Source organism: Copidosoma floridanum, unplaced genomic scaffold, assembly GCF_036245765.1.
Source record: "Copidosoma floridanum isolate Cflo_tuat_1 unplaced genomic scaffold, Cflo_Japanese_pri ptg000020l, whole genome shotgun sequence".
Lineage (NCBI taxonomy): Eukaryota > Metazoa > Arthropoda > Insecta > Hymenoptera > Encyrtidae > Copidosoma > Copidosoma floridanum.
In genome coordinates, this window is record NW_028321897.1 from 31,699,454 (window position 1) to 31,721,097 (window position 21,644).

A 21,644-nucleotide genomic window follows, 5' to 3' on the forward strand; every position below is an offset into this window, starting at 1 on the left:
CCGGCCCCTTATTACAATCAAAACCAGTACCGAACTTAGTTACCTGGGGGTTTAAATTCAAAACCTTCTAGATAAAGGAGCAATATAACAATGCGAACCCAGGAACGACCAGTTCCTCTTAAGCTACTTCCTGAGGAGAAAACCAGATGGCTTCTTCAGATTTATCCTAAACCTCACCGAACTAAATAAGTTCATAATGACCAGTCACTTCAAATTAGAAAACCTAAAAACAGACGAGAAACTCGTCTTGCCAAACAGTTGGGTGGGGAAAATAAATCCGCGCAACGCTTACTTCTTAATTCCCATACATACATCAAGCAGAAAATACCTCAGATTTGAATTCAAGGGCCGGACATTCAAATTCACGTACCTTCCCTTCGGCCTAAACATAAGTCCTTGGGTGTTTACTAAAATCACGAGGGAAATCGTAGGCTACCTGCGCTCTAGGGGTTGAACGTCAGTCTACCTCGACGACTTCCTTTGCATAAGCAGATCTGCTAAAGACTGCAAGAAAAATATCTTAACTACCCGCTTCCTCCTGGAATCCCTAGGATTTGTAATAAATGAAAAAAAAGCAACCTGAATTCATCCCTGCGATGCAAATTCCTAGGAATCATCATCGATTCAAAGCGTTTCCATTTCGAACTGCCATCTGAAACAAAAAGGGAACTAACAGCCTTACTACAATCCATAAAATAGAAAAAAACCATAAAAATTAGGAATTTTGCCAGTCTTATCGGTAAATTAATTTTTGCATGCCAAGGCGTTAAATACGGCCTCCTACACACCAGACTTCTAGAGAGAAATAAGATTACGGCCCTAATAGCAGCCAAAAAAAATTCGCAAGCTACATGACCATACCCACTTCAATGTTCCCCGAGATGGGCTGGTGTTTAACAAATCTTAATAATCCAAAGTCAATCAGAACCGGACACTTCCAAATGAAGATATATTCAGATGCGTCAAACGAAGGTTGGGGAGCCACAAACAACAACAACGAAAAAGTTTACGGCCTCTGGGACGAAACACAAAAACTCTGGCATATTAAGTACAAAGAGCTAATGGCAGTAGCTCTAGCCTTAGAGGCCCTAACCGACAACCTGACCAGCTGCGAACTCCTTCTCCGGGTCGATAATACGACCGCCATCGCATATATAAACCGCATGGGAGGAGTCAGATTTAAAACGTATCATGCATTAGCAAACATGATTTGGAACTGGGCCCAAGAAAGACAAATCTTTCTCACAACCTCATACATAGCCTTCAAAGAAAATGCTGACGCGGACCAACTGTCGTGCATAAAAAACGCAGACACATAGTGGGAGCTCAACAACTAATACTACGAGGTAATAAAATCGCACTTGGGGAAATCAGAGATAGACATCTTCTCGAACAAGCTTTAAAAAAAAATTCCAAAATACGTAACATGAAGCCCGGACCCGCAAGCCACCTACACAGACGCGTTTACGCTAGACTGGTCCAAACTAAAATTCTGTGCCTTCCCTCCCTTCAGCTTGGTACTAAAAATGCTAAACAAAATCAAACGCGAAGGAGCTGTGGGCATAGTAGTGGTACCAAATTGGCCCACTCAATCCGGGTACCCGCTATTTTTAGACCTACTAGTAGGAGACTACATCAACTTAGGGCCCAGCAATAATCTTCTCTTGTCTCTTGGTAGGGAAAAAACACATCCTCAGGCCAAGAACCTGGCTTTGATGGCAGGAGTCGTCTGCGGGAGGTCTTCATAAAAGCACAAGTCCCTCCAGAAGCCTTGGACGTTATGCTAGCCTCACTCGCTCCAGCTACTGTTAAACAGTACTCAACAGACCTCAAAAAATGGAAAAATTTCTGCGAGACCAAGCTAGATTTCTTTAAACCATCACGGAACTCTCTTCTAGAATTCTTGTCCACCCTCTTCGCAGCTGGCACCTCTTACAGCACACTAAATTCAGTTCGCTCAGCCATAGCGCTAGTCTTGAGAGACACCAGATTAGGCACAGACCAAATGGTCTCAAGATTCATGAAGGGCTGCTTCAGGCTCAAACCTCACACTCCCAAGTATGACATTACTTGGGACGTAAATGTGGTACTGGAATATCTCCAGAAGCTCCCCGAAGCCGCAGACCTAGATCCCTCCTATCCTTAAGCACAGTGCATCGAGTTCAGACCCTTGCGGCGATTAAGATCGAGAACATCCAAGAGTCAGAAGGGGACCTAACAATAAAAATCGACAAATTAATCAAAACATCGCGTCCAGGGAGAGAAAAACCTCTTTACAGTCTACCCAGGTTTACAAACCACCCTAAATTATGCACGGCATCTCATGTAACCAGCTACATGGTCAAAACAGAAAAGATTCGCGGCACAGAGCCGACGCTCTTCATAAGTTTCAAAAAACCACACAAGGCGATTAACAGCCAAACACTAAGCTCATGGATTAAAAACATCTTAACTACTACATCATCTTTACGGCACATTCAGTACGTCACGCAGCCTCCTCAGCGGCCTTAGCAAGGGGAGTAAGTATAGAACTGATAAAAAAGACGGCGGGATGGTCAAAAAATTCTCAGACATTCGCTCGGTTTTATAACAGACCAATACGCCAGAATAATCGGTGCTTCTCTTCAAGCGTAATAATAAACCAAAATAACTAAGTACAGTATCAATTTACTACTGTGATCAAACAAGTAAAACAAAAAATTAACACTGTAAATCCTCAGTAGAGATTATATTTATTATTCTAAAATAAGAAATAAAAGGTATGACAATTGTGTAAGAAAAAAGACGTGTACAACATTAGTACCAATTAGTATCACATAAAACAAAGAAAATAAACCGTTTCAAATCAACAACGAGTCAAACAAATGTATGCACCGATACTCAACGTTTTCTTTTGCCGTATCTCTAAAAATCTACACTTTTAATCTCGAGAACGAGGCTACAAATTATAATTGATGGATCAAACGAACTTACCTAAGTGAAGTTCGATCATAATTATACGAGGTGCATCGTTCGAAGAGATTACAAACCCACCCGAACCCATCCCTGTCAATTACGGCAAAATAAAACTTTCTCTCTCTGAAGAAAATGTCAATATATGAAGTATGAAATGTATCATACACATAATATATATCAATGGTGACTTATGCGGACATTATTATGTAAAAAAAGGTTATAAGGAAAAAATCATACTTATGCGGACTCTCTCATAACTTTTCAATGTTATTAGTATACATTCTAAAAGCACGTAGTCCTCATAAGTCACCTTACATAAAAATTAATACATATATGTTTATTACTTTCTGAGAATTTGTTCTCGTGACACTAAATTTAATAGCATCAGATAATGAACACTTGAATAGGCGGGCCATGTAGCTCCCCGTAGATTAAGGCTCAAAGCAGGCACTGTTTCAGCTCCTGGGCGGGAACTGGCTCTAAACTGTGCTAGGGGACTAACCCAAGACTGTTCTAGCTCTCGGACAGAGACTGGCCCTAAATTGTGCTAGGGGTCTAACTTAAGACTGTTCCAGCTCCTGGGTGGAGACTGGCCCTGGGTTAGAATCCGCCCTTCTTACCTACTGGCCTTTGATATCATCAATGCTAAACTTCTAAGTTGTACGTTTAACATGACTATTCGGAAAAAAGTCAGCGATGGGGCCAAGACTAAAGACGCTACACATTTGTGAGCAGTACGTTTCTGTTTTTCATGTAGTTTACCGTCATACTTTATACCATTACTTACCTGCAGTCCATTTATTAAAACTAGACACGTTAAATGTTCCATTTGAGCAGAGTTCTAGTCGTGACAAGATTGATAATAAGTATTGGTATCAGTAAAGGGAGGTTCTTGTAATGCATGTAATAGTAAACTAACTAGAAAAAAGTCAAAAATACCGTCTTTAGACAAGTTATAATTTTGTACAGCAAGAACATTAGCTTATGCCTTTATAGTTGTTAAGCTTATGTAGACGCAAAGAAAATTTAATAAGTGTGTAAAATTTAAGCACCACACATCAATAAGTGTGTGTATCTAAGCTAATATGCTTGGGCAGAGCTTTCCTTGTGTAAAAAAGATCCATCACTTGCTCTTTTGTTGATAATAGCAGGCGGGTACACTATAGTTCATACCCATACGTTTGCGATTGAGCCACGCTAACTGATCATTTTTGTTTTTACAGCACATTGACTTAACTCTAATGGCTCTATCTGTTGAATTTCAATTGACTGAAAGAAAGACTCCTCTCTTTAAATACGCAAGCGCATAATACAGCATGAACACTAGCTTGGCGCAAAAAACTGACTATTTTTGTTTAAAGTCTTGAGTGAAAAAAAAAATGTTAGTTTTTGATGTGCTAAGAATTCCCTTCAAAGAACAGCTCAAACAATAATTTTAAAAGGTCGCTTGTAATTTTTTTTTGTAATTTACTAGTACAAATATTAAAAGGTTGCTCAAAAAAATCTAAAGTAATATACTACTAATTTTTAAAAAATTACGAGCTATTTTTTAAAATTCAAATTTCGATCCTCAAATTTTCAGGAGCTTATAATTTTTTGGTCTATAAAATTATACCGTAACGAGGAAAAAATTTGAATAAAAAAAAATTCGGTTTTTGGCTATTTTTTAATCTCAAAAAATTTGGAGCGATCTCTTAAAAATGTTTGTGTGAGCTGTCCTTTGAAGAGAGATCTTAGCACATTAAAAACTAACATTTTTTTACTCGAGACTTGAAAGGAGTCTTCCTTTCAGTCGAGTGAGATTCAACAGATGGAGCCATAAGAGCTAAGTCAATGTGTTGTAAACAGGACTCATTACTGACACGAATACATGGAAACCATATAATACCTACTTTAAAGCTAAATGTAATGCAAATCCATTGCACGTTATTTTGTATTATTTTCAAAAAAGACATACACTATTTTGGGGTGCTGTAAAGTTTCAAAATATAGGGTGATAGACAGAAGAAGATGCATCTTCTGAATTGGTAAGTTGCTTAAATACATTAAAATAATACAATCTTATTGCATGACACATCTGCTATCATGAAATTTACCTCAGTGAGTAATAAATTTAATGTGTGGTGTGGTCAAATGTAGATGTTAAGTAGTAGTAATGCTTGATAGTTTTTTTTTTTTTTTTTCCACCACTATACATAAGACTTTCTCTGATATTTTTTATTACTCCATATCAATGTAGCCTTACCTAATAAACCATTTCAAAACTTTTTTCTTTCACACTAGTAGTGTCAACAGCAGTCGTATCAAAAGCCAGCAACTGGAGCAACTACTACAGTGGTTGATTGAGAATCTTCTATTTCATAAAATAGAAGCTATGGCTCTCCTGCTTATTTTTTAAAAATAAATGTCATTTTTTTTTTTTTTTTTCCCAGCACTGGTATCAGCAGCAGCCAGACTCAGTGCAGATTAGGGAAAATTTGTTGGGAGAACCGATTTTTGTAAAATTAAATGAAGTTGGCGATTATAGTCAACCAACTTTGTTTACCGCCATGTAAAAGAAGTGACATTTTTTTATGTGCGTCAATAAAATGATCACAAAATATATTTATTAGTGTTGATTTTTTATCCCCATCCTCTTTAAGCTCTTTGCTCAGCTACTTCAGGTAAAATTCCTATATCTGAACACGATGAGCTGCTCCAAGGGTTGCGTGTGCAGGCACGATTTTTAGCATGATCATGCATTGCTCTGGTTATCCAGGATAAACCTGGCTGCTGGAAAGCTGGCTCTAGCTACCGCAGTAGGAAACAACATCTCATGCACCAATCCGTCTAGGGAAAAAGAGGAGGTGAGCCAGAACCCTCTCAGCTTACCTACTTACATGTATGTGTATATTTGACTGGTTAGAAAAAATTGACTTATTTTTCTTCCGAAATTTCCACATGTAAACTTTTAAGGAGATGTATCTTTTAAGGTAATGTCAAAACGCCGGTAAAGCTTCATGTTTAATGCTCGTGCATCGGCATTTAAATAACACGGGAAAAAAAATTTTGTAATGTAGAAATTCATAACTTCTAAATGGCTCATAAAACTGCAGTGACCAAAATGTTCAGTTTTCATTCCACGAATTATGTTTTTGAGCCATTATTACGTGAAAAAATGTAATAATTGTAAAAGTCATCGCATGCCACTTGAGGTAAAACTTTGATCTGAAATATCTTTTAAAAAAATAGAATGAGGAATGTATAACAAAAGCTTTGCTTAGGAGGTGCTAGGGGTACTCGATCCTGATTTATGTATATATTCGTATATCTGTGAATCACCGCGTGACTCTGTGTGCACGTACTACATACATAGAATATAATGTCTATATATACATGCTTATATTTGTACATGGTAAACGAATAAAATAAATATACGTATACTCCTTACGGTGTGAGAATATGTATAATTTTCTGTAATAAGGTGTGGACAATAAAAGGAAATTTAAATTTCAAAAAAATAAAGTACTGAAAGAAAAGTGGCTCGCAGCCATCAGAAATTAATTATTTCAGCCAAGTACAAAAATGGCCTCTGTGCTGACCACTCTAAGTCGGCGTGTCTGTTAGCAAATAGCATACAAGGTGGTACCCGTATTATTTTTAATTACTTATTTGTTGGTATCGGTTGTTTATAAATTATAGTGCTTGTAAAATAGATTGTAGGTTATGCGTTCCAGTTTACTTGTCTGTGTCCAGATTCAGTGCCATCGATTTTTTTATTGAAAAAACAATAAAGACAAGTCCATTACAGTTATACATACATGCTCATATACATACACAGTCTTGACTGTCTCACGGATATACAAATGCATACATAAATTAGGTCTGAGTGGCCCTGGCGCTATATGAGCTAAGCTTTCACCATACAGTCCTTATTATTAAAAATCTTGTAACGAATTTGTTCGTAGAGCGTCAAATTCTCTTAAAAAAAATGTTTTGGTCCTATACATACTGTACATAATTGACTAGAATATTGTTGGCTAAAAAAACAGGATTTCAGTCTTTTATGCCTATAAAAATACCTTTTAAAGAATTGGACCGAATTGATATTTTTCTGAGCACTGTTTAAATTGATGCCTTTTTACTCGTCTTTTTTCTCATTAGTGCGTTGGGTAAGAGTAGATAAGCTATGGCGATTCCAGCCCAGGTGGGCTCGAGTCGCCAGGCGATTTCGGCCCACTCCCTCTCCGCGGCGAGGGGCCCCTCTTTTCGGGTGGAGTGGTCCCTGCTGCAGCCAATGGGCGAGCAGGAGCTGTGGCTTCCTCGCATTCCTTGTGCGTGCGCTGCTTGAGGTTGCGTGCGCCAGCTGCAGTGCTGCTTGAGTTTGCGCGCGCTGTTTGAGTTTATGCGCAATGTGCATTAGCGCCTGCAGCGCCGCGTGCGCCAGCTGGTGACGTGCAACGCAGTTTGAGTTTGCGCGCGATGCAATGTGCGTAAGTCGTCTGCAGCGTTGATTTGCGCGCGCTGTTTAAATGTGCGAAACCGTGTGCAGCTTGTGCACGTGGTAGTTATATGGATACAAAACTTTTTTTTTGTGTAAGCGAGCGCGTTGCATGATAATGTAGGATGTGGAGTGGTAGGGAAATAATTGTTAAACATTTTTTGTTTTATTTTTAAAATCAGTTTATATTAAATGAAAAATGTACATGATTTACAAAACGATTTTGTTAAACATGTTGTTCTTAAAATACAATGCATTCTTATAGCTCTATATTATTATTATCATCGTCATCATCATCATCAACCCATTCCATATTAAAGTAAAATTTTTTCATTCGCTTCACATTATGAAGAGCACACATGGATTTGTAGGCTCCGTTGTGATGTACGCAAGTAGTAACCAATCTTGGGAGTTCGAATAGTGGATAGTCTGTCATATCAGTGACCTTAAAGCCAAATCTTTCAAGCCACTTTTTTTTTAAATCTCCAATGACATGTATCTTTTTAGCATTTTCAAGATTCTCCCGTAAAATATTTCCTATCTCTGTATACTCAATTTTTCCCGAGTTCCAGGTTAGTCCATGATAGCAAAGTTCAAGGTATAAATTTTCATGTTTATACTTTTGAGGTAATTTTCGCCAGCTGAAGGGTGCTTTAAAAAGAAATACTTGGGCTTCTGCATCGTTAGTATTGAGCGGGAGGATAGCCAATTCTTTGAGCACATAATCATTACCCGGTTTCTTGAAACCTTGCACGTCCACAAAATACTCCATCTTTCGCAATTATAGTATTTAATTTTATTGCTTTTTTATTTTTTCGTAACCTTGATTTTTAGGACAAGATCCTTTGTTGGTTGAATATTTATCGATGAAGTTTTTCAGCCCAGATTTCTTATTTCTATCATCATCATCCTTAGTTGGGATTTTTTGATACTTAACATTAGTTGTAAAATTACTCGTACACGGTTTATGTGACATATTGATTAAACTAAAGCTTATTAAACATATTAATTTTCAGACAATTTTACAGTCTTTATCTTTCGATTTTTCCGCAGATTTTGTTTCATCAACTCTTATGTCTTTCTTCTCGTTTCTTCTCATAAATTTTTCCCACTCTTCTTGTCGTCGTTTGTTTTCTGCTTCTTCTTTACTCCAGCTGTTGCTCCGACCTTTATTCATTGTGGTTGAAAATAAACTGATGCTAGCAAAGCCTTGAATCAACTTTATATCTACACAAGTTTCTTGACATCCCCACTCATTGGACTGTATTGAACTATACGGTCGTGCAAAATTAAGCAATAAGCTGACGTATTGGCAGGAAAATTTGTATGCGACTCAAATTCTAGCCTCACATCTACTGGAGCATTTTTCAATGACTCGTTTTGTTTTGAACAATCGAGGACGATTAAAGGTATTCGATTGAGAAAGTGCTGTTTGCCCAGTGAAGGTGTACAATCTTTGCCATAGTATGAATTTTGAAAATTAGCATACATATGATATAGCAATGCATACTGGTTACGCGTTATATCAAGATTCAGATCACCATAAGGATAATATTGTGAATTTAAGTAGAGTTTCACATTTCTTATGTTGCAGTGATCAAACATACTGGCGCTTACATTTTTCTGATTTTTACGGTTAGTTTGAAAGGCTAAAATAACGTAACGTGGTTTTTCCAACTGATTTGATGTTTTAACTGTCCATATATGTTTGGATGTGCTAGGTAACAGGGGATACTCATATAATTCCCAAGTTCGAAAACTCATAGGTATAAACTTGTCTTTTTGCAGATAATTTAATAAACGAATTTTATGAGAATCTGACATTACCACATATGGCATAAGCCACTCGAGCTTCAATATTACTATTTTAAAGTCTTCCCAAGTTTCTACGGCTGTGGGATCAGCAGCATTAGCATTAACTGGAGTTTGCAACACGGCATTTATATCGTTTCTTGCTCTTGTAAGTATAAGCTCATGTTTTACATGAACAACTATTTTACGATAGTCTTCAGCAAAACCCAAAATCATATTCAGTGGAAGCATGATATCAAAGTAGCCGTTATCATTTGTAAGATCATCAGCTTCTTCTCCAACACCAAGCCAACCAGCATTTATCATAAATTTTTGATCAGGACGAAGTGATAACCAATTTTTCATAAGGGTTGTTAATCCAACATTTTTGCACTTGTCGACCTCTATGGCATTTATCTCATATCTTATTTCTTCAAATAAGTGGCAGATTGCGTTGTTTATCAAAGCAGTATTTGTTACTGCTGTATTTCCATCTGCTTTGACCAATCTTCCATAAACATGTAAAGAACTTCTGGATGGTAGAAGACACAAATCTTGATGTTGAATTGAAATTCGAATTTCATCGCTGTTACCATATGTTGAAGATGCATACGGCTGATGAGCATGAATCTCATAGTGCGCAATTGATTCGTCAAATGCGACTGGAGACTGAATACTTAGAATCTCGTCCATTTTGTATACAACAAAAAAGTATCCAATTTAGTTTCCACCAGGGCTTTTTATTTTTAGACCGAGACTTTTTATAAACTGTATGTTTTGATGAGTTAGTTTTCGACGTGTTGGCTGTCTTCTTAGATGTCTCGATGCTTTTATGGACTGTTTTTTCTGACGTCTCAACGGTTTGAGAGCTCGTCGTTGACTGAGTGCTGGAGTGCATATTGAGCTACCTATATGATTTGTTTGATTATAAATGATACCCATTATGAAGAGGGTTTTATATGCAATCTTATAGTTATGACTTCACCACGAAAATTAACTAAATTACCGTCCTGATCTACTATACGTACTTGAATATGATCAATAATACGTCCAATAATCGGTAAATAAATTATTTGTGAAGGAACTTCAATAATTTTATATCCTGGTGGTACTGCTGGAAAAAATTCATGAATCGTGTGCACTTTGTTGCTATTTATGTAAGCTCCTCTCGTAATGTTACATTCAACTCTTAATGCGTTTATCTTTAGAATAGCTACAGGTAAGTCTGAAATATGAGTGGTGTTATTGTTAAGAACTCGCTGAGTGAAACCTAATAGACGACCTATAGAATCTTTAGGTCTAAAGTCAATGGTATGGCTGCACTTGATAACACTTCGAAGCGTATTATTGTTTGGCGTAATATCAAGAGTTATGTTGCGAGGTTGTAATACTTCAATTAAAAATGACTTAATATCTTCGATCTCATAACTACCGATTGGTAATACAATAACTTGATTGTCAACGTAAAATTTATTACAATTTTCATCAATATTTGGAATTGAGTTGAATGACAAAAGTTCTACTAAGCCAAGAACGTAGCTGTGTTTTGGCGATAATTCAATAGGTGGAAAATATTGTGCTTCTAAAACAGAAGAAGTACCAGAAAGGCTTAATGTTAATGTTTCTTCCATCATTGTCAAAGTACAACTAAGAGGTTTCTCTTGATGTAAGAAAGTTATATTTGTTTTGAAAGAAACTTTAAGCACAAATGACCGCAGTTGTAAGAGTTAAATTTTTGATAACGCTTATGATTATATTTCACATTATTAACTTTTAGATATAACATTAAGTCGATAGGTGGCTGAAGATCTCCAAAACTGTCAAAATATACAACATTATTACCACATTTTCGATAAGCTACCCAGTGAGTTCCAGGTCCATTCTTATCATCAAGATTTACTATAGCTGTTTCAGAAAACCGCGGGCCATCAGCACGTAAGTTGTTTCTCATGAATACTCCACGAAAACGTGGGATTTTTAAGATTTTAGAATATTTCATCAAATCTATGTTGGTCAGAGCTCGATCAGGTAATTTTACTGCTTTGAACTTTTTTTGATTTTTTTTTTTGTTTTTTTTTTTTTCTTTAAACCTTTTCCAACGTAAGGCTTTAAATAGACTCCTAATCCAGTTTTATGAGGTCTGAGATAAAGACCTTTCCCGAGGGCAATAGCTTCCATGGTTTGATTATGTCTCTGACTCTCAGCTAGCTTCTTTTTGGCTGACTTAGTAGCATTGATGCTTTTAATAATTCCTGCTATTCCATTGGCTATAGCACCTGTTGCACTCAAACCAGCAAACAAGGGTATCAGAGGTAGAGCTCCACCAATTTGAGTAGGAAGGCGTAAGATGCGGGGAATTTTAACATGCTTTTTACCACCAGATTTTTTAACAGCAGTACGAGCACCTTTCAAAGCACTACTAATAACATCTTGAGCTTTTTTGCTATTGGTATTCATGTCTTGTGAAGCAGCTTTAATAATTGCACTTAAAGCACTACCTTGTTTTTTTAAGCTACTCTTTTTTCTTTTCCTTTTGTTAATACAATGTTTCTTCTTCTTCTTCTCCTTCTTTAGCCCCATACCAAATTTACTTTTAAGCTTCATAGCGCCAGTCACAAAGGTAGCTGCTGCTTTTTCACCAATACTTGAATCTGAAGCTTTAACTCTTTGCCAAGCCTTATCAGCTAAAATTTTATCTGCTTCGCGTCTGGCTTTTAAATCTTGTCGATTTTTTGAGTATGCTATATCATGCTCTTTACACGCTGCGTCCAGCGGATTAACTCCTGGATCTCCTCTAGCAAGACGCTTAGCAAGCTTAGTACCAGGCCCACAATACTGATATCCAGGCAAATGAAGCTCTACTGGTAAAGAATTTATGATTTTATTTACAAGACCTCGTCCTCTCTTACGATGTATGATCATGATGGTACATGATGATGATTAGTCTTCAGAGGTTGAATTATGACTAAGCGTTCGAGAAAACAAATAATGTATTTATAGTAGACGAATTCGTTACAATAAAGAGCTCAAAATATAAAAGCGATATACTAATCAATTAAAAGATTAGTTGTCACTCATCCTTCATACCGAGTAGACATGGAATTCAAAGAACAATCCATAAAATTACAAGTTCCGAATTTTGACGCTATTGTAAAACAAGAAAAGCGTTCAAATCGACATGGTGAACTACTCCCCGATAGTATTCGCGCAGTATTTTGCGGTCCATCTAATTGTGGTAAAACTAATAGCTTATTGGCTTTAATCGTGCATCCCAATGGTGTTAAGTTTGAGAATGTGTATGTGTATTCTAAATCGCTGCATCAGCCAAAATACAAGTTTTTAAAAGATTTATTGGAGCCCATAGAGGGTGTGAAATACTTACCTTTCAGCGAACATGAGACTGTAGTTTCACCCAATGATGCTTTACCAAATTCTATAATGATTTTTGATGATATAGCTTGTGAAAAACAAGACAATGTAAAGGCCTTTTTCTGTATGGGTAGACACAAAAATGTTGACTGCTTCTATCTTTGTCAGTCATATGCTCAAGTCCCAAAGCATCTTGTAAGGGATAACGTTAATTTTTTAGTTTTATTCCGTCAAGATGATGTTAATTTGAAGCATGTGTATAATGATCATGTAAACTCTGACATGCCATACATTCAATTTAAAAATTTATGCTCTAATTGCTGGAATGATGATAAACATGGATTTGTTGTTATAAATAAAGATAAACAAATGAATAATGGTCGCTACAGAAAAGGTTTTGATAATTTTGCTGTACATTTAGGACATACCTAGTGCAATCATTACAGTCAGTCGCAAGACATTAAAGCATCATCATCATCGTCAGCATCATTATCATTATGTACGAACAAGAGAAAGATGTTCTACATCAGTTAGTGAAGGCACGTCAGGCTGTTAGAAAAAAGTATAGACTATTGAAGTTTGGGAAAAATGAAGCTGAAAAAGTGCTTAGTGAAACTTTTAAACCAATTACAGACCCTCTAATGAAAATTGTTGCCGAAACAAAAAAACGAAAAAATAATAGTAATAATTCTGTTACTCATAATTATTTTTATAATAAAAACGATGAAGAAAATAATAAAGTTGATAAAGAAAAGCATCCAAAAGACAGAGAAAAGTTTAGTGACAGTGATATAACATTCGAGTCTGCCATTAGTGAAAGTGATGATGATACTGATTTAAATAATACTATTCAGAATCAATCAGTTGATTCAGCGCAAATTAGTAAGAATTTATTAAATAATTTTTATTTACAAATACTTGATGAAAATCAGAAAGATTTATTAGATTTAAAGTATGGAGTGCGGAAAGAAAATGAGTTGTACAATCTTGGCGATTCGCGAACAGAATTTGAAAATAATCATATCAAAATATATGATTTAAAGTATCCAATGACTCCGGGATTAATGGAGCTACTCATCAAAAAGCATCCTAATGAATCTCTGTTGACACAGGAGGATTTTGAAAAATACTACATATTATTAAAAATATCAAATGTTCACAGAAAAGGGTTTAAAAAAAACGGAGCTATACGAACCCATAATAGTAATAAGTTTATTAAAATGATTGCTCCAATGTTCGATCTCACGGTTCGTAAAAAAGGTGGATCGCTGCTACCTCATTATAAAACTGCTCGAATAATGCAACAAGTAGATTATACACACTGGGATGATCCTAATGAGTTAGTAGATCGCTTACGCTTATTAATAGCTGAAAAGTCGGCAGGAAATACAAGTCTTGACAATGAAATTTTATCTATCATCGAAGAGCTTCGTGAAGGAGGATATATATATTGATGTGCACAATTTTTGCTTTAGTATCAAAATGAGTGTTGATGTATTCGGTCGAAAACTAGGTAAAACCGAAGGCGGTAGCCGAGGTCCTCCTGGTATTGGATATAAACTTACAACAGATGGGCAGTATGACTTAAATAACAAAAGACTGTGCAATGTTGGAACACCGAAACAGCCTCAAGATGCAGTAAATTATGCTTACTTGATTAAAGTAATTAAAAAGCTTGAAAAAGAAATAGATAGCTTTCGAATTTTTGTATTCAACTTGCAAAAAAAATTCCCATTTATTCAAGCTGATTCAGAAAACTTAAACCTAGACAATTAATACATGGAGCAAATCGTTATGGAACTACATAAGGCAGCAAGGCGTAATTATCCTCGCCGAAAATTCAACATACGTGGTTTAGATGAGACTTGGCAAGCAGACCTTGTAGAGATGCAGGCTTACGCTTCCGAAAACAAAGGATATCGGTATATGCTCACTGTAATAGATATTTTCTCCAAGTACGCATGGGCTGTACCCATCAAGAAAAAAACTGGTGAAGAAGTAACTGCTGCAATGCATTCGATATTAAAAAAAGGACGGGTACCAGTAAACATGCAAACTGATCGCGGCAAAGAATTCTATAATGCAAACTTCCAAAATCTCATGCAAAAATACAAAATAAATTTATACTCAACTTACAGCAATCTTAAAGCTTCAATATGCGAGCGATTCAATCGTACTTTAAAAGATTTGATGTGGAAAAAATTTAGTTTGCAAGGCAATTATAAGTGGTTGAATTTAATACAAACGTTAGTTAAATTATAATAATATATATAACAATAGGAAGCATCGAACAATTGGTGTGAAACCGAAAGACGTTACTGCTGAAAATGAAGTTCAAGTCTTGAAAAAATTTTAAAAAAAATGTGAAAATAGCAGTAAGCCAAAATTTAAAATTGGTGATAAAGTACGTGTGAGCAAGACAAAACAAGCATTCGAAAAAGGTTATACACCAAATTGGTCGACAGAAATATTTACAATCATGCGAGTAGCAGCAACAAATCCAACGACATATCATCTGAAAGATTATCAAGATCAACCTATTTCTGGAGGTTTCTACGAGCAAGAACTGCAGAAAACAAAACATCCTGATGTATACCTCATAGAGAAGATCCTTCAAAGGCGTGGCAATCGAGTTTTTGTTAAATGGTTGGGTTTTGACAGTACTCACAATAGTTGGACGAATAAATAACTAAGATATTTGAATCACTTTAAGTTAAAAAATTATAAGATTGTAATATGTATCAAGTAATAATGAAAATGTTACATAGGAAGAATGTTTTAAATAAATACTTAAATTTTAGAGAAAATTGTAATTTATTTTTCACTTTTTTACATCACACATAAGAAAATATAATGTGTTTTCCATTGTATACAATAAATAATTTAAATTTATTTACAGCATCCAATAATTCATTATAGAATTCTTCGTTTTTAAACAAAGCTGCACTTATACTAGTCTTCAGAAAAATTTGAAATTCATCGTCAAGTTCTGCAACTATCTTGGGTCCGAATTTAGTATAAGCTTTTCTTAGTTTTGACACCATGTAGTTTTGGTCAGGAATCAATTCGGAAAGTTTTTTCGTTGGGAGAAAATCACTGTCAGCGATTTTGTTGAGTGTTGCAAGATCCATCTTTAACAAACAAAAAAAACATGAAAGTTAGCATAAATTATTCAAACATTACATATGCTGTGTGAATATGCACAAATATTTACTATAAGAAAAAAAAAATAAAAAAATGAAAAAAAAATGTTACCTTGACTGTATTTAGGTTTTTTACGAGGTGGTTCACTTAAAGGTGATGTCAGCTTCTGTTGATTGAGTTCAACCTTACTTGGACCTCTGCTGGGGTGTAGAATGAGCTTGCCTGGTCGAGACGACTCCTTATATGGTACCGATCCCCCCACTGTAGGCTCATCTGCTAGTGTTCTGTCTATTTTTGAGAGATCCAATACAGGAACAGTCCTTGCAGCTTCTCCTACCTGATTGGCTACCCCTTCTATCGATCCTTCCCTCTTATTGGATGATTCATCTCCCACTATGATATAATGACCCCATGGTAGAGTATCGGTACAACCAGGTTGCAAAAATCGTTTGTCGTCGTGTGCACTTAAAGCAATTTTCGTTTCTTTTTCAGTGTATAGTTGATGATGACGCGATCTAATAATTTTCTGCTCTCGAGTGATGCTAGTATTTTCAGTCAGACACTTGATGTAATCTTCAAAGGTTATCGTAGCTCCTACAATGGAGCTTTTTACACCTTTAGCTTTTTTTAATAGTTTTTGATTTTGAATTTTTACGCTATACATTTTACTTCGCAATCCTACAAATTCCAACATAATATTACCATTGCATTCATCTTTCATAAGACCAACAATTTTTTTGTTTTCACAAGGCATATTAAAGTCATTGTTGATAGGATAGTCCCACGTGTCAAATTCTCTGATATTCTCACGCATCATATTATAGATATTTTTATTCGTTATTTCATATATAAGACTATCAGTGTCGGTATACAACAGTTTGCACTGATCCCCGATTTTATTTCTCATAAAATCATAATGAAATTGATACACAAGTGTTTTGGACAGGTCCAAGACACTTAATCCTATGTATATTGGTTTTTTAATAAAAATATCAGTGCGCATTAATTGTATAGCAACAAGCTGCTCGTCAAATATGTCACAACTATGAAAATTGGGACGTGAAATATATGCTTCTGCCCCAAATCTTCCTGCCCACTTGTTGATAAGCTTAACATCAATTCGCTTGCGCTCATTTTCCATTGTTTTTCCATATACTGCATTATTAAATAATTTGTACAACATCTTCTCAAAGTCATTTTTTGCATTTTGACGTTTTTGACTGTTTAAGTCAATGTATGTTTTTAACCAGGAACTTTGATGAAACTGTATGGCTCTATAGATTTTTGTTATATGGAGACCATGACTTACAGCTTGCTTGAGTGCCCGATAGTGTATTACATACCGTTTTTTGTCGTACAGAGTAGTCAATAATTTTTTTTGTTTGGATCCTGGAGGTGACATGTGCTCAGCACAGAATGGCAAATCCTTGTGTGCGTTATGGAGAGTTTCGGGGTAAGTAAGATCTACTTCGAGTATATACCCGATTTCAGCATCATCTTCTACATTCAAAATACCTGTTGGGTTAATATTTTCAATCCATTTAAAACCAGCGTAAGGCAATGGTTGTGTCATGGCCCAACCATACAAATTATTGACATTATAATACATTAGATATTTTTCATCCATATCATCGCGTTTGCCTTCTTCCATGTATGCATTATTTGCTTTAGCATAGCGATTACAACATTGACTGATGCCACCTCGTATGCCACGCTCAATAAACATAAGCATGTCAATATCAGTTAATAATTCAAGTTTGACCTTAAATCAATTATCATCATTAATATTATTATTTCATAATGAATTATAATTTAAAAAATATTTTTAACCTTTGTATACTTCAACATGGCATCCCAAGTTAAACCAGGTGTTGTATAATAATGAGCCGGATCTAATTCATATGCTTCGAGACAATTGTTTCGAAAATTTTCGAAAACTTCGGCAAGTAGTAGCACATCAGTCTTCAAGTATAAATCTGAATACTGCCCAAGTGTTTGAATGTTAAAAGTATTCCAGATACTTTTAGCATGCTCATACTCTTCATCAGTAATATGAGCTTCGTATAAGCTACTATAAAAATCTTGTTTTGTTGGTATCTTTTTTTCCTCTAGTTTTTCAAACGAGGATATATAATCATACGGGAATATGCCTTTCCTTTTTAATAAATTTATTTGATTCATATTGTAGTTATCATTTGAGAATATACTTTCGATAATTTTCATTTCATCTAAATATGATGACAGTTTGTCGAGAGATGACGGCATAAATTTAAAGGTATCTATGAATCGTAGATTAATATCAGTTCCTTCAACATATTTTGTAAAAGAAATATACTTTTCTTTTGTCTGAGGTAAAAGTTGAACTCTTCCTGGGAAGTTCATCGCGAGTTCTTTTATAAATAAATGAGAATCATAACCGCTTAAGTTATGAAAAATTATCGGTATCATTCGTGAATCATGATAATTAATATTACACTTGCTATGCGCAGGACCTCGAAACCTGCAATAGAAAAAATATTTTTTTGTTTGGTGTATGAAATAATAACTGTCACAGTAAAAATAAAAAAATAAAAAATATGCGTACCTTCCAGTCAGATGACAATGATCTCGTACTTTTTTATCAACTAAACTAAAGGGCTGGTTACATATATGACATAAACAAGCTTGATCATACATGAACTTTTCTGCTGTTGTCAAATCAATCATCTTGATCGGATTTTTATACAATTCTTCCAGTTTTAAAGCAAGAAGGTAAAGAATATTGACAAACCATTTAGCAGGTGTCTCATCATTATTTACATCATTTTGTCTATAACTTTTATACTCTGATTGACTATCATCATAACTGCATTTGATATAACATCCAATACTGTATGCTACATGATGTTGATACGCACGTTTATTTTCAACGGATTCCAATAAACATTCAAAGTCCGCATAAACAACAAAAGGTACTCGGTTCTTGTATGTAAAATTTTTAAATTCAAGTATGTGCTCATTCTTCTCTTTTTTAGGTAAAACAATTTTGCAACTATTCATATTTTTGCAATCTTCTTCATGGGCCTTCAATTTATCTTTAGACCAAAAGTAATGAAGGCATCGGTCACATATGTTTGCGGCATGTTGATGTTCAGACAACTGTTTGCGTATTAAACGTGACAGATTTTTAATCCAAACATAATGATATTTATACTCTGTATTTAAATCGTTCTCAATATTGATTGTATTATCATCCTCCTCATCAATATAAAAACTTTCAACAAGTAAAAGGTTAACATGATTTTCTTTTTTGTTTCCTGATAAATGACTAGGACAAACATTATAAGTATAACCTTTCTTTTTTAAAAAATATAAATTAACCGAAACATTATTTTGTTTTTCAAATTTAGAAATTTTTTTAGGGGTAACCGTGAACTCAATATCATTAAAATTTAACTCGTTTTCGTATCTTCTATAATTTGAAACACGATTTGCATTTTTATTTACTGGATGCAATGCTGATAAAATAGCCCATTTAAAGCATTGATTGTCCGTGTTAACAATATTTACACAAGCATTTTTTTTTTTAATGTAATCTGGTAAATCTATAAATGAACTACCTCGCATAGGACTCAATTTATTGATGTTGATGACTAAATTTAATATTGAATGTAAAAACCAGCCAGAACCAGCATCTTCAAAGTCATCCATACTTTGCTCAATTGGCTGTTGCACATTCTTATCAAACCAATCGTCTAAATCAGTTGTTTGATAAGTGGGTTGTGACTTTGTGTTAAAGAATTTTATATCAGCACTTTCAATGTTATCTTTTACTATAACATATTCAGATGAAAACACTGTATTAACTTTTAGTGCTTCATGTTTGCTTAGAGATTGTTGTATTCGGTTAAAAAACTGCTTCTTTGCATCTTTAAAAAAATTTCTCAAATCTAAATGTTTTAAATTATTGTACCTGGTTGTACCGATACTCTACCATGGGGTCATTATAGCATAGTGGGAGATGAATCATCCAATAAGAGGGAAGGATCGATAGAAGGGGTAGCCAATCAGGTAGGAGAAGCTGCAAGGACTGTTCCTGTATTGGATCTCTCAAAAATAGACAGAACACTAGCAGATGAGCCTACAGTGGGGGGATCGGTACCATATAAGGAGTCGTCTCGACCAGGCAAGCTCATTCTACACCCCAGCAGAGGTCCAAGTAAGGTTGAACTCAATCAACAGAAGCTGACATCACCTTTAAGTGAACCACCTCGTAAAAAACCTAAATACAGTCAAGGTAACATTTTTTTTTCATTTTTTTATTTTTTTTTTCTTATAGTAAATATTTGTGCATATTCACACAGCATATGTAATGTTTGAATAATTTATGCTAACTTTCATGTTTTTTTTGTTTGTTAAAGATGGATCTTGCAACACTCAACAAAATCGCTGACAGTGATTTTCTCCCAACGAAAAAACTTTCCGAATTGATTCCTGACCAAAACTACATGGTGTCAAAACTAAGAAAAGCTTATACTAAATTCGGACCCAAGATAGTTGCAGAACTTGACGATGAATTTCAAATTTTTCTGAAGACTAGTATAAGTGCAGCTTTGTTTAAAAACGAAGAATTCTATAATGAATTATTGGATGCTGTAAATAAATTTAAATTATTTATTGTATACAATGGAAAACACATTATATTTTCTTATGTGTGATGTAAAAAAGTGAAAAATAAATTACAATTTTCTCTAAAATTTAAGTATTTATTTAAAACATTCTTCCTATGTAACATTTTCATTATTACTTGATACATATTACAATCTTATAATTTTTTAACTTAAAGTGATTCAAATATCTTAGTTATTTATTCGTCCAACTATTGTGAGTACTGTCAAAACCCAACCATTTAACAAAAACTCGATTGCCACGCCTTTGAAGGATCTTCTCTATGAGGTATACATCAGGATGTTTTGTTTTCTGCAGTTCTTGCTCGTAGAAACCTCCAGAAATAGGTTGATCTTGATAATCTTTCAGATGATATGTCGTTGGATTTGTTGCTGCTACTCGCATGATTGTAAATATTTCTGTCGACCAATTTGGTGTATAACCTTTTTCGAATGCTTGTTTTGTCTTGCTCACACGTACTTTATCACCAATTTTAAATTTTGGCTTACTGCTATTTTCACATTTTTTTTAAAATTTTTTCAAGACTTGAACTTCATTTTCAGCAGTAACGTCTTTCGGTTTCACACCAATTGTTCGATGCTTCCTATTGTTATATATATTATTATAATTTAACTAACGTTTGTATTAAATTCAACCACTTATAATTGCCTTGCAAACTAAATTTTTTCCACATCAAATCTTTTAAAGTACGATTGAATCGCTCGCATATTGAAGCTTTAAGATTGCTGTAAGTTGAGTATAAATTTATTTTGTATTTTTGCATGAGATTTTGGAAGTTTGCATTATAGAATTCTTTGCCGCGATCAGTTTGCATGTTTACTGGTACCCGTCCTTTTTTTAATATCGAATGCATTGCAGCAGTTACTTCTTCACCAGTTTTTTTCTTGATGGGTACAGCCCATGCGTACTTGGAGAAAATATCTATTACAGTGAGCATATACCGATATCCTTTGTTTTCGGAAGCGTAAGCCTGCATCTCTACAAGGTCTGCTTGCCAAGTCTCATCTAAACCACGTATGTTGAATTTTCGGCGAGGATAATTACGCCTTGCTGCCTTATGTAGTTCCATAACGATTTGCTCCATGTATTAATTGTCTAGGTTTAAGTTTTCTGAATCAGCTTGAATAAATGGGAATTTTTTTTGCAAGTTGAATACAAAAATTCGAAAGCTATCTATTTCTTTTTCAAGCTTTTTAATTACTTTAATCAAGTAAGCATAATTTACTGCATCTTGAGG

At 34.9% G+C, this 21,644-nt stretch overlaps 2 protein-coding genes across 5 annotated transcripts in view; one reads left to right on the plus strand and one right to left on the minus strand.

Annotated features, from left to right (window-relative positions):
• The window catches only part of Nup205 (nuclear pore complex protein Nup205), a 287,241-nt gene that overhangs the window by 51,993 nt on the left and 213,604 nt on the right, over positions 1-21,644 (plus strand). The window lies entirely within an intron of this gene.
• On the minus strand, positions 1,636-16,780 carry LOC149374442 (uncharacterized). The gene is made up of 2 exons (XM_089593989.1): positions 15,851-16,780; positions 1,636-1,805 (listed from the first exon to the last, which is right to left on the minus strand). The coding sequence occupies exons 1-2, from the start codon at positions 16,740-16,742 to the stop codon at positions 1,636-1,638; spliced, it is 1,062 nt and encodes a 353-aa protein (XP_089450115.1). The 5' UTR covers positions 16,743-16,780.